At 39.5% G+C, this 13,994-nt stretch overlaps 3 protein-coding genes across 5 annotated transcripts; 2 read left to right on the top strand and 1 right to left on the bottom strand.

Annotated features, from left to right (window-relative positions):
- Positions 1–199: 199 nt before the first annotated feature.
- On the top strand, positions 200–2,803 carry rpp21 (ribonuclease P 21 subunit). 2 transcript variants are annotated; one of them, XM_038716461.1, is made up of 5 exons: positions 201–360; positions 496–596; positions 1,149–1,231; positions 1,391–1,525; positions 2,297–2,803. In XM_038716461.1, the coding sequence occupies exons 1-5, from the start codon at positions 304–306 to the stop codon at positions 2,392–2,394; spliced, it is 474 nt and encodes a 157-aa protein (XP_038572389.1). In that variant the 5' UTR covers positions 201–303; the 3' UTR covers positions 2,395–2,803. The 2 variants fall into 2 exon arrangements, with proteins under 2 accessions (XP_038572390.1, XP_038572389.1); XM_038716462.1 differs by lacking the exon at positions 1,391–1,525 and having other exon boundaries at positions 200–360.
- Positions 2,804–2,839: 36 nt separating this feature from the next.
- On the bottom strand, positions 2,840–4,260 carry aqp12 (aquaporin 12). The gene is made up of 3 exons (XM_038716460.1): positions 3,570–4,260; positions 3,072–3,188; positions 2,840–2,975 (listed from the first exon to the last, which is right to left on the bottom strand). Exons 1-3 carry the CDS (start codon positions 4,162–4,164, stop codon positions 2,848–2,850), a joined length of 840 nt encoding a protein of 279 aa, XP_038572388.1. The 5' UTR covers positions 4,165–4,260; the 3' UTR covers positions 2,840–2,847.
- Positions 4,261–7,896: 3,636 nt separating this feature from the next.
- LOC119901039 (UDP-N-acetylglucosamine/UDP-glucose/GDP-mannose transporter-like) lies at positions 7,897–13,910 on the top strand. Of its 2 annotated transcripts, XM_038716449.1 has the most exons (12): positions 7,898–8,083; positions 8,388–8,421; positions 8,528–8,614; positions 8,722–8,789; positions 8,923–8,994; positions 9,135–9,203; positions 9,435–9,537; positions 10,133–10,225; positions 10,935–11,002; positions 11,265–11,343; positions 11,435–11,517; positions 12,583–13,910. In XM_038716449.1, exons 1-12 carry the CDS (start codon positions 7,974–7,976, stop codon positions 12,686–12,688), a joined length of 972 nt encoding a protein of 323 aa, XP_038572377.1. In that variant the 5' UTR covers positions 7,898–7,973; the 3' UTR covers positions 12,689–13,910. The 2 variants fall into 2 exon arrangements, with proteins under 2 accessions (XP_038572379.1, XP_038572377.1); XM_038716451.1 differs by lacking the exon at positions 10,133–10,225 and having other exon boundaries at positions 7,897–8,083.
- Positions 13,911–13,994: the final 84 nt, after the last annotated feature.

The raw sequence follows: 13,994 nt of genomic DNA, 5'->3' as shown, positions 1-13,994 counted from the left end.
GCTATAGTGTTAAAAACCTTTTCTATCTACTCTGTTTAGGTTTATCCACAGTGTATGATTATCTACAGGCACAAATTTAGGATGTAGGCGACAGAGCTCGAGGTGTCTTTATATTAAAGAGTATGTTGACAATCATTTTGAAAAGGTTGATCTTTTGTAGTCTGAGTTTACTTTGCGCTTTTATTGTGGAGGTTTTGCCCGGAAGTGTAACAGTGTTTCGGCTAAGCTCCGGTTTCCGATTCTCAAAGTGAAGCAGCTGTAACAACAGGACATAACTGCAACTCTTTCTGGGCTTACTGTGAAATGGCATTCCACACGAAAGACAAAGACGCTTACCAAAGACTGAACTATCTTTACCAGGTAGGAAATAAATGATAAAGTAAAAGCTAACCGCTGTCGTGATGGCATTGGTAACGGTCACGTGGCTAACATGCTAGCTAACTCGCCATGGAGGTGTCTATGTAATGACGTTCCACCGGTTTTATCCCACTGCAGGCTGCACATTGTGTTTTATCTCAAACCCCGGAGAATGTGGAGCTGGCTCGTTTCTACTGCTTCACACAGAAGACCATTGCAAGACGTTTAGTTCTTAGACAGTAAGTTTATTTGATTATTATACAGAGGCGTTTGTTTCGTCTGATTTTATTTTGAAGGTTCGCAGCACTTTTCCTGTAAAGCAACACCTTTTGTTGATTACTTTTTTCATTGTTGCATAGGGTTTCATATGTACAGATAAACATATTTGAGAACTGTAAAACACATTAACGAGCTACACATGTTCTTACATTACCATTAACATGTTTCAGCATCCACTGCTGAACATTGTTCACGACAAATGCACCAGTTCTTCCTGTTTGAGTAACATTTACTAAAAACTTAAGTGCCAAGCTGTTCTGCTCAGCTGTACTGAGCCCTTTTAACAACTGAAACTATATGTTAGTGACCTCTTTTTAAAGATTTACATCTTTAGTAGGAACCAATGTGCTTTGGGATGAGAGCCACAGACAAGGTAGGTAAATCAGAAAGTATTGCGAGAGGGACTAACAGTTGGTTTTGGTCTTTTCAGAGGATTGGTTGACATCCTTAAAACTCTAACCTGTCTAAGCATGAATATGGGTTTCAGCTGTTAATAGTTTATTTTATTGCAGAGACCCATCAGTGAAGAGACAATTATGCAAGAAGTGCTGCTCATTGCTCATCCCTGGTGTCACTGCCACAACAAGACAACGAAGTAAGTCAGTTTACCATTTTTATGACACTCTTGTCTCTTTAAAGAATTGCCCCTCGGGGATGAATAAAGTATTTCTGATTGTCTCACTCTAGTTTTTGTAGATTTAAAGAAGCATGTTCAGAGAGACTAACCTTCTTTTTGTTGACTTTGTCTCATTAGGGAAGAAACACAAGACTCGCTTTACTGTTGTGAAGTGCCTCAGTTGTGGCCAGAGCAAGATGTTACTGAATAATCCAGATTATTGTTTATGGGTAGATCGTCCCGAGGCTCAGATGGAGCAACAAAAGCAGCCAGGTGACAACCCTCCACTAACCTCACAGAGGATGGTTTTACTAAGCGTACTGTGCTTACCTGGTCGCAGCATCAAGATTCGTACTGTGAAACCCTTCTCAATCTTAAAGATTAATAATACCGTGAGCCTAAAATTATAACAGTGTATTAGGGCCAACGTAGATAAAAAAATAAAAGTAAATTACAGAGCCACAGGAGTAAGGTAATATTAGAAGGAAAAAAATGTTTTGAGAGAAAGAGATTTGATAGAATTAAGTCCTAAAAATACGAGAAAGAATCTGGATATTCCCTGAGATTAAAGTGGTAAATTTATGAGTAATAATAAGTAGTAATAATACAAGAGTCAGTGAAGACAGAAAAGGTGGAGCTTTCAGATAATTGGGGCAGATATGAGGGGCTGCAGCAAAGCCAATTGGCACCATCTTAGTATCACATCTTAGTCATTTATAAATATTTGAACAGAAGGAAGTATCTCATAATACTGATCGGTGAAAGCAGCTTTTTATCTCGTACATCTACCACTTTTTTCCCAGAATATTACCCCCCTACCAATGGCTGTGCTAAAAAAAAAAAAGATAAAAGTATCTATACAATGGGCCTAATACTCGTATAAAACTGTTATCAGACAGCACAAATTGGCTCTCAAATACATAAGAATTGAGAAAAAGTAGCAAATTCAGATTTTTCAACTCCCACTGAGGCAATACTGACTTGAGCAAAGAGTATTTCAGAACACTCGGTACTGACCATTATTTATTCTTTCTCACCCCACAGATTCAAGCCCTTCTCTTAAGAAGACGCCAAAAGATACAACGCCTGATGGGACAGTGTCTTCTAAACCTAGTGGCACCCAGAGCACCGCCAGCACGTAACTGCAGTTAACCTGTTCTGACTGCGATAAATGAAGGACTGATATTTGTCTTTTTTCATTTTCTTATTTAAAAATGTGTACTGTTTTTGAGTCACTTATATCCATAATTTGAGGAACTAGTTTGATGTTATTTGAATGCAAACTTTCCACGTCAGTGTTATTTCCGCAGTGTGTTTATCAATCTGTTGATCACAGTGTCATTTTTTATGCTACCAACAGATGGCCACAATGTGGTCTGCACAGTGGATTTCACCAACACTAGTGTTGGGTTTTTTCCCCCCAAAAGAAGCTTAATGAAAACAGCTGTCAAAGATGGAAAACTTCTGTCATTATTATTTTATGCTTAATATTTTACACAGTCTGTACAGACATGTAACTTCTCCTCGAGATAAATACCTATTGACCATTAACCATTTGTTGTCAGGTACTTTTCTAAAAGGTTGAAATTTTTTTTTCACATTTTCTTCTTTTCTCCTTTGTCTCCCTTTGGCACTCGGAAACGTGTCTTCTGGAAATATAGTAAATTCTTGGCGAAAATCCTTGGGATATGGCCCATATACAGAAGAAGAGCCAGAGTCATGCCTAGAAAACAGACATTCTGTAAACAGGGTGTTCCCTTACAAAGAATTGACATGGGATGGATGCACATACTGTATAATTCATTTTAATGTAATTTACCTGTGAGAGAGCCCAGCCAGTACACTACTGCATACTCTGTGAAGGTAAATCCAGAACAGTAGAAGGTGAGGCCATAGGCCAGTGATGGATTTATGTAAGCTGAGGTGTAGCCTCTGGCTGCAAAAAGAACAGACAAATAAAGCTATTATACTGATGTTATATGCTTTTAATAACATAGATGTAGACACACAAGTCTATCAAATAACACTTGAAGCAAACAGCAGTGCAGTGTATGTCAATTATAAGTTTGTAAAAGAATACAATGAAGCAAGACCCTGATCATGAACATCAAAAAAACATCAATGAGATGTCCATTGAAACAGGTAATATCTAATGAGCAAACTAACAGTAATACTGTACTTTCTTCTCTTCTATAGTCTTTTAGGCCAAATTCATAAATACTAATAATGGATACATTGAAGTAGGTCAGGTGGAGGAGGAAATTAAGGTTGCACATGTGATTTAGGCTACCATGTGGGGGGGTTACATAAAACTTACCTGTGTGGGACAGGAAAGTGAGGAGGATGGCGATCAAGGGCACCCGGATCAGAGCACATCTGCGTTGCAGGTTCAGATGGACTAGGTGAAAGATGAGCGCGCAAACACACTCTGTAAAAAAACCCTGAAGCAAAGAGACCAGCAGAGACGTGCTGCACTCTCTAGCCATCAGGGTTTTGATCATGTGCATGTCTGTCAGCTCCAGACTCCAGTAGTAAACAGCTACAAGAAGGGCTACATGGGCCCCAAGAAAATGTGCTGCAACAGCAAGGAGAGTGGGCAGAGTGGTGGCGTCGAGCTGCAGGAACTTCATCACAACCAGGGTGGGATTCCCTGTTGCACCACCGCAGATCACGCCGTGTGTTAGCAGCACCACGAACAGCATGGTTACAGTCACATCAGGACCCAAGCCCCCGGCCCACTCACCCACCTCCACAATGGTCTGCACCTCCAGCCAACATGCCACCAGCATAAAAGAGGACGCAAACTCCAAAGTGAAGAAAAACCGTGGCCATTTATTAAGGAGTGTTCGAACTGAGGCTGCAAAAATCACAACAGCCAGGAAGTATCCGAGAGAGGCATTCAGTCCAGACATGGCTCAGATTAGATGTCCCTCCTGTGTCTTTTCAGAAAGAACTGTAGGTTTGACTAAACCACCGTCTGTCAACGTGGCACATGCAGAAACACATTTGTTATCAGCGACACGTCAGGTTTTTATCCCACAAACACCTGCCAAAATACACAGGCCATTGCAAGGTCAGGTCAGGAAGCTGGCCTTCATTTAGTGGTCATGTATAATTAGATCAAAGCTTTGGTTAGATGCGTCTTTTTTCTCTCTACAGGATAACATATACTATTAATGTTCTACATGGCTAAAGAGTAATAAAAGTGCAAATTAAAACATATTCCACTGTATTTAAATGTTTAGAGGTTTGCTGGTTAATAGCAGTCAAGTTTGAGTGGATGTTTTGTTTTAATTTTAAACTTGGCTTTTAAACTTACTTTGGCTTTTGGAGGATAAGTTAATGATATGCAACCTCACAGCAATGTGATTTCAACACTGAAAGTATGTTGCATGACTCCGCCTAATGTCTTTGTTGCGCACAATTTGTTCTATGTTGAAACAATCACATTATGGATGTACAAAGAATTTGACATTAATTTTATCCAAAGCGACTTAGAATTGCTATATGTCAGAGGTCACACGCCTCTGGAGCAACTAGGGGTCTTAACACATTGCTTCATTGTGGAATTGAACCCGGTTCTCTCACACCAAAGGCATGTGTCGTATCCATGTACCATCACCACCCTATGACATCAGCAATATAGCATTTTTTCAATGACAGTTTTATTTGAAATACCATAAAATGTTTTGATCATTTGTGTGCTGTGTAATTAGTGAACAATTTAAACTGTTACACCAACTGCAGAGAGTAATCTGTCCTTCAGCACAGGTATGACACACAAGTAATATTTTTTTTATCTTTCTCTAAAAAGAAATAGAAAATGTATTATTATATATGCATTCTTTTAAATTTCTCGGTAATAATAGATTGATTGAATAATAGATCTTGTACTGCACTCTGGATGGAGCATGCACTGTCCTCTATCAGACTTGATGTATTTTGCTGTAAAGATAAACCAATGGGTTTAAATATATTTGCACGTCTTCTACCCATCTCTTATGAGGAGCTGCTGCATTTTGAAGATATCAAGTTTGGTCCACCGGCAACACTACTCTAAAGCAGCACACAGAACTGCTCCTATAGTCTTATATAAACGTTTAATTCTTTTCTATATTAAAATACACTATAAAGACAATACTCTTAATTGGTTGTGATGCCACCATCGTTAATGTTAGTAACACCTGTGCTTTTCCAAATGTGACCAATCAAAATGAGAAAGCAAACAAAGCAAACAAAGCAAACAAATTTATGCTTCGCCACCGCCGTTGGGCAGAGTGATTGAAACAATCTGAAGCCATTGTACACCATTCATCACAGTGGTAATAAATGTCATGAAAGAAGGAAGTCTTGGGCACATATTTTGTATTCATTACATCTTCATATCTTATCTCATGACAGAGTTGTAGGCTTCTGAACAGAAAGTGTGCACTTGTGACAATTTGCCCCATCAGCAGGCATGTTGTCACACTGGATTGTCGAAAACTAAGAACACAATGTGCAGTGGTCACCCCAGTTTCATCAACATTCCAATTGTCTCCTGTTCCCAATGGCATTGTAGTGGGGGGAGGTCTTCTTGTTTCTCCAAGTGAAACACAACTTTAATGAAGTGCTATGTTGAGCTTGAGATTTAGCCAACATTAGCACAAATATCAGTTTGGGGAAAGTTGTTGCATGTGACAATTTATCCCAGTACAAACATACACATAGAACATGCTAAAAAAACATCGTGAAATTGTATAATAAGCTCTGACAACAATATTGTAAATAGAATATTATAACTACAATGTAGTTTACAGCAGCAGGCATGTCGCTGGACTACATATAACTGAATTCATGACACTGGATGAAGTAGCGTGTGTGTGGGGATTTACTGTTTAATATAGTAGGCTTGTAGTGTGTTGGTGGACACACACACGCACTACTTCATGCCGTCATTACTTTAGTATGGTGTTATGAATTGCATTAAGGCAACAAGGATAGTAGACAGCATAATAAGGATGTAGTTTATTTGTAATTGCAAAGAGGAAATGTGTTTTTGAATGAAGGAAGGAAGATGGTTAGAAATTATCAGCGAAAGACAGCATTGCAGCTCACCACCTGACATAATGTGAAAGGCAGTCAGGCAGGTGAAGTTGCAGAACAAATCAATCAGGAGTACAGTAAAAGGATTTGGACATAATTTGCCATACTCTGACTCGGTACTGTCAAAAGCTTATCAAAAAAGAAGCTGAAAGTCAGACAGCCATGCCAGCAACAGTGGTTGTTTATACAACACCACAGAAGCAGCTTGTTGAAAATATTACTAGGTTTGCTGACATTTATTTTGGTCTGTCACCAAGTGAGGTCAGATGATTTTCTGTGGCACCAGCTGAAGTTCACGACTTCATGGGCAGAAAACAGGCTACAGGCTTATTAAAACAGCACACAGTGCTGTCACTGAGAAACTAGCCTTGGCAAGACAAAGTGATAGGACCAGGCAGCGGCGTCCCTCAAAATTCTGGGTCCTATAAGCAGTCCCTGTGGGCCCCCTTCCTCTCTTGGTCCCTGTCTCCACAATCAGAAATATTTACAAATAATTGAGCTCACAACTGATTACTACAATTAAACTGTAGTGGTGATCTCCGAACTCCACCTACAGAATGAATATTAGTCTAAAGAAGTAATAAACTATAAAATGATTGAAATGTAAAAACAAACAAAAACAAAGTCAAAACTCGTACCTGACTATTGAAAGGTTTAGAAAACCATGTTCCTTTTATCGTAATACTTGACACATACATTTCAGGAAAGTATAATAATCTCAGTCTCAACAATGAATATAAGGTGAGGCAAAGCAGTTCCACCCTTTTTTTTCCCTCAGTTAAAAGTGCGATAACATTGTGTCAGGAAAAAACAAAAACAAATGGATCCCCATGTACAAATAACAAACCGTAAGTAGTGTTTGTTAATTCTGCATAGAGAGAACCAGTTACCAGAATCCACAACACACATTCTGTAATACCGAGGGAACAAAATGTAAAGTGTCATTTTAAATTATCTCCCGAAAGGAGGCAGGAACATTAATTAAAGCCACAATCCTTCATGGGTACTGACAGCCCACTGCCCATCCACTTTGGTTGTTTGAAGGATGAGGTTAGATTACTGTCCTTACCGAGGACAGATCCTGGCAAACGATCCCACAGAGGTTAAATAGCTGAGTTACATGTCAGTCAAAAGGTCAGGACTGAAGAAGCCTCTTGGATGAGGGACGAAATGTCCAAGTCCAGTTGCCCTTGACCTCAACCTTCCTTGGATGCCTATTAGGGTTGTGTTTGTTGTGTGTCTGGATACACAATGGTACAGTACTCTTTATTATTTTTATTCATATATAACGTTACTTGTATTTAGGAAGCACTTTGGGTCAACTCTTGTTGTTTTAAAAATTGCTATATAAATAAAGTGACTTGACTTGACTTACGTTAATAAATTAACAAACAAAAAGCTGTTATTTTCAGCTTCGTGTGTGCGTTCCACGTGTTTTATAGACCGAAAAAAATAACATCCCTCTTTAAAGCAAATGCGTCTCTGTGATGTTCAGACTTGTGGCGGAAGTTGTGAAACGTCTACGTCCTCGTGTTGTGTGCGTGCGTGCGTGTGCGTGTGTGTAGCGGGGGATGAGCCTGTGAAGAGATGGCAGGGAGAGAGCTGACACTCACAGAGGAATGAGAACTTGTTGGGGATGGCGGACAAACCTCTGACAGTGTTTGTGAAGCTGTTTGCCGCAGGCTTTTACGGCGTGAGCTCGTTTCTCATCGTCGTGGTGAACAAAAGTGTCCTCACAAACTACAGGTAACGGTTTTGCTAACGCTTATTGCGCGTATAACGTTAACTGTTAGTTGAAAAGCTACGTTACCACAAGCTAGCTAACATAGCAACTGAAGTTGTGTTGAATAGCGGAGCCAATACGGTGGAGCTTATTAGCTAACCGTGCAGACAGAAATAAGAGAGCTTCACTTACAGTATCTATGTATAGTATTGTATAGCATTTGAGGATGCTTTATTTAGGTACGAGGTTAGCTACAGTGTGCCCAGCCTTTAAGCTGTAAATTCATGTTGACTGGGACTAACGGGGGACTCAAATCTGCTTCTCCAGGTTCCCTTCTTCAATATGTGTCGGAATTGGACAAGTAAGTTGATCCCTTTTCCCTCTTTGTGCCACAATTTTCCAAACACACACCTATCCCTGCATGCAGGCAAAGTTAAAATAATTGTCTATTGAATTTATGTGTGCAGATGTTGGCCACAGTGGTTGTGCTGTGGGTGGGCAAGGCTGCGAGGGTGATCAGCTTCCCAGACTGTGATGAGAGTATACCTCGCAAGGTGAGAACATCTTGCCATCCCTCCAAAATCTTTTGCCAGTTCACCATGAGCAAGGCAGTTTTATTTCTTCACAATTGCCAAATATTTATGTTTACCTGGTTTCACAGGCGTTTCCTCTACCTCTCCTTTATGTGGGAAATCAAGTCACTGGTCTGTTTGGAACCAAAAGGCTAAAGTAAGTCCTCATATCTAAACTATCTAGGCTGAATGACTGATGAAGGGAAGTTGATGCAGTGTCACAATGAGCTCACTGGGCATGGCTGTTGATGTTTGGCCAAGTTAAAGAAATTGGTGTCCTCTTCCACCAGTCTGCCGATGTTTACTGTCCTCAGGAGGTTTTCCATCTTATTCACAATGCTGGCTGAAGGATTACTGCTCAAGTAAGATTACATTCATTCATTTACTGGTCCTTTTACTCAGTGGGACAACAAGCTCTTTGCATTGTTATGGTGGCTTTTACTTACAACTCAAAGCAGACAGATTGAATTTCATTGCTCTACTGTCTTTGACCTTTTGGCAGGAAGAAATTCTCCAGGCCAGTCCAGCTGACAGTATTTACAATGATCCTTGGGGCGTTTATAGCTGCAAGGTAAGTTCTACTAATTCCAGGTGTCCCAGACCAGAATTACCTTCACTACAAAGGGTTGTCCTGTCCTGATACATCCTCACTTTAGTTATATTGTCTTCAGGGTTCATTACACACATGTTGTAAATCTGTAGTTAAAGGAGCGCTGTTGAAACACAGCACGCCCAAAGCTAAATCGTTAGTGACAGAACACTTATTTTCTTCCTCAACACTTTCTCTCGTCTCTGTTCGTAGCGCCGACTTGTCCTTCGACCTGCAAGGCTACGTGTTCATTCTCCTGAACGACGTGCTGACTGCAGCCAACGGAGCCTATGTGAAACAAAAATTGGATGCGAAGGTATGCGGCAGCGCCATCTGATGAATAGTAACCATTGTTGGCTGGGAGCTGCTTTTGGCATTGAGCTGATGTTGTTAATTTAGAGAACCGTAACTGTCCTTCAGCGTCTGGCTTAAAGGAACTCCGTGTACACAAACGCCAGGAGTTGGTTCTTTTGACTCCCTGTTAAGTTGATTTAATTATCACTGTTTAATTCAGTTTTTGTAGAGTGTTTCTCTTTATTTTGCATGTTCTCTTGCATTATTTTAACTGTTGAGTCAGAAGTAGCTTGTTAGTCGTTTTTCATGTCACATGAGAAGACCGCTCAGCTCTCACGTTACAGCAGAGGCAGAACTGGGTCCAGATTTAGTCTGTGATGTCTGTAATGTGATGTCTGCTAATGCAGAGCGAGACAGAGAGGTGTGTGTGAGTATGTGAAAGATGTAGTCACGTGAAACAGAATCAGACAAATGCAAAAAAGAGGTTTCTAGGTAGTGCAGTGTGCTGGCCATGCATGCCATCCGTATGCTAGTTAATGGGTAGTGCACTGAAACACTTGTGAATAACCCTCTCTGTTCTTGCTCTGCTGAAACTGTTTCTATGCTGTTTCTCACAGGAGCTGGGGAAGTATGGATTGTTGTATTATAATGCTTTATTTATGATAATTCCTACTCTACTGTTTGCTCATGTGACTGGAGATGTGCAGAAGGTAAGCTGTTTGATTGAAGCTCCCTTTCTAAGTAACTTTTATTCAAACATCCAAATACATTTATTCATGGTAGATTGTATTCATTCGATTTGTGAAATGTAAGTGTTTCAACAGTAGTTAAACCACCAAGTTTTTGTATTTATGGTGTTGGTACTAATCAGCTATTGCGAGGTTTAATCCTAAACTGAAGTGAGTGCACATACGCGTAAGCATGGGTGTGTGCCGTAAATATGAGCTGCCTTTTTGTTGGTGAGTGTTGGCAGAGACCTTCTGGTTTGCCCAGCTGGGGCCCAGCAGCCAGAAAGGCACAAAGCTGCTATTATGCACCTAGTAGAGTTATTACAGCAGCGCCTACTACCTCCCCTGACTGAATAACCTCAGTAGAAATACACACTACTACCCTTTAAAGCTATTTCGAAACTCTGTGTTGAATTTGTAAGTATGTAAATGTTTGTTGTGTCAGTGTCTTTGTTTTGCAGTGCTCACTTCATCTTGACCTTTCTTTCTTCCACTGAATGCCAGAACAGACATGTCCAAGACTTGAATTATTTTTACTAAACAAACTGAATATTTTAAACTCAAATCAGTTTAATAAACAATTGCCTACATCTCTAGCTTTATTCCAGCTTTTTTGTATGCTTATAATGTCCGTGTGTTTGTTTTCTCTCGTAGAGTTCTGTTGTTTTTTACGCTGTGCTTCTCTTGTCAGGCAGTGGAATATGAAGGCTGGTCAGATGCATTTTTCCTCACCCAGTTCATCCTCTCTTGCATCATGGGGTGAGAATACAGGCCGACGCTTATGTGTGATGTGCATGTATGCGCAAGCAAGCTGCAGGATTGTGTTTTGTGCCAGAATTGACCATCAACAGGATAATATCAAATTTCTGTGTTCTTCTTGCTATTATATCATTCTAGGCCATCGCTTGACTGAGTGTGAAACTCACAATGACCCTTTTGTCTACCATGTTGCATCAACACTGTGAAATCTGAATTTATGCTTGAACAAGTGTTGATAAACGATAACTTGGCTGTTTTGCAGGTTTGTTCTGATGTATTCCACTGTCCTTTGTACACAATACAACTCTGCATTAACAACTACGATAGTGGGCTGCATCAAGGTAAGCATCAGTTTTGGATCAAGTAACAGTTAAATATACTAAAACAATACACAAACAAAACAGCTTCATTTATATTTTCTCCACTTTTCAGAATGTCCTGGTGACCTACATTGGGATGGTGTTCAGTGGAGACTACATTTTCTCTTGGACAAACTTCATAGGTTTGAATATCAGGTATGACACAAAAGGATTATTTTGTAATGTATGCTCAAACGTCCAGTTGTTTACATAGACGGATAGACTTAAATATATTCAGGGCCGGCCCAAGGTGTTCTGGGGACCTATGCAGAATTTGTCCCTAACACAAATCATCTGGCATTCTACCACATACATTTTGCATTATGACCAAACAACAGATCGAGTCAGTTACATATAAACATGAGAGGTAACTGTGAATACCACATTATCATATTGTGTTTTAACCACGCTTGCAGCACGGCCCTGTGGATGGCAGTGTTGCTCTGTTGGTTCACCACTTTGGTCCAGACTGAAATATATAAACAACTATTGGCTGCATTGCCGTGACATTTGGTACAGAAATTCATGGTCCCTAGATGTTGAATACTAATGACTTTGGTCCACTGACTTTTCATCTAGTGGCATCCTTGGGTCAAATTTAAAATTGTTGAATGTTTTGAATTTTTTTAAACCAATCAACACTGGGCCTCAGCTGTGCTAAGCTCACACTGGGGGGTAAATATGTTACAGAGGCGCTTTTGTTTTTCACGTAGTGCAATATATCCCATCTATCCCATGTTCCATCGTTAGCATGTAGCTTAAATTGTTCTTGTTTCAGTTTGTAAACAGAACTGGAGCGTTTCCCACTGGTCCTCCCCCAAACTGTGAACTAAATTATATTTGTTTCTGCTGAGTAAAGGAAAAGGTCAATGTGACTCAGATATCACCAAGAGTGATGTGCCAATCAACTCCTGTACCTGTTGCATCTTGTTGGGAATTATGAATTTTATGACGAGATGATGTGCTGCAACATGTTCACCTTTACGCTGGTTGACACGATTTTCATGTCTCCTTTTGCCTGCAGTTATCAAATGAAAGTTTTGTAGATCTCTAACATTAATTCAAACACCTCATGTTGAAAACCAGTTTCACAAATAAATCTCCTGTTATCTGCCAGCACATGGTTAGGTCAAATACCAGCATGGACATGTATTTATGTTTTTCATATGTGGTGTGAAGTGTTTGTATACTTTAACATGGTTGTGGCCTGTGTTGTTGCAGTATTGCAGGCAGCCTGGTGTACTCCTACATCACTCTAACAGAAGATCAGTCCAACAAAGCAAGTGAAGGCACCAAGCTGGATCTCAAGGGCAAGGTGGTTGTATGACAGAGACACTGGATTTGATTTTTTTATTATGCTGATGAACAGGAAAACTCTATTTTTAGTATGATTTATTTATGGAGTATTTTAGTGGCGAAGGCATGAGATTAATGAGAATCTGTCACAGAAACTTCCTTTCTGTGTTTTTGTGGAAATGGAGCCATGCGTCACCCTGACACTCCTGCGGTTGCCACTAGGGACTGTGGGTTGATTTTTAGATGTTCTTTTTAAATATTTGTATTTTGATACTGTACATGTGAGCACCGAGAAGAAGGGAAACATGGAACCAATATTATTTATATTACAACATTTCCTGAACTGAACGTTAAAAGTAATGTTGGGATGGTGTAATGTTTCCAGCTGGATTTATCGCTGGTTTTAAGCGTGGACTGACGAATCATGGGGAAATTAAGTAATGGTTATTTTAAAGAAACAATCCTTATTTTTTTATTGCCTTTTCTAGTTTGCTGTTTACAAGGACTGTAACTTTAGATGCCTTCTAAGCACAGCGAGATGCACTGACACTGTCATTTTCTGTTGTTTCAGTCTTTAGTACATTTCTTTAGATTTTTGCGCAAACACTGTTATAAGCTTTTTACAGACAAACGTAAGGACAGTAATCTAACCTCATCCTTCAAACAACCAAAGTGGATGGGCAGTGGGCTGTCAGTTTCCATCAAGGATTGTGGCTTTAATTAATGTTCCTGCCTCCTTTTGGGAGATAATTTAAGATAACAGTTTACATTTTGTTCCCTCGGTATTACAGAATGTGTGTTGTGGATTCTCAAAGGCTGTAACTGGTTCTCTCTAAGCAGAATTAACAACTACTTATGGTTTGTTATTTGTACAAGGGGATCCATTTGTTTTTGTTTTTTCCTGACACAATGTTATCGCACTTTTAACTGAGGTAAAAAAAAAAAAGGGTGAAACTGCTTTGCCTCACAGTTACATTCATTGTTGAGACTGAGATTATTATACTTTCCTGAAATGTATGTGTCAAGTATTACGATAAGAGGAACATGGTTTTCTAAACCTTTCAATAGTCAGGTACGAGTTTTGACTTTGTTTGTTTTTTACATTTCTATCATTTTATATTTATTACTTTTTTTAGACTAATATTCATTCTGTAGGTGGAGCGACTTGTGAATTTGAAGGTGATCTCATCTCAATCACAGCAACCATGGATTTGTAGCATTGATGTATTTTTTCATTAAAACTGTTGACATAACATGTTCCTTGGGATTTGTCTTATTTAAATGTTCCGGTGAAGCTATGAATATTTATTATTTTTAAACTGTTCTAATGTTGCTCA

This window comes from Micropterus salmoides, unplaced genomic scaffold (genome assembly GCF_014851395.1).
Source record: "Micropterus salmoides isolate LMB-PRFRI ecotype aquatic unplaced genomic scaffold, ASM1485139v1 Ms_hic_scaffold_13, whole genome shotgun sequence".
Classification (NCBI taxonomy): domain Eukaryota; kingdom Metazoa; phylum Chordata; class Actinopteri; order Centrarchiformes; family Centrarchidae; genus Micropterus; species Micropterus salmoides.
This window is presented reverse-complemented; position numbering and strand designations above follow the sequence as displayed.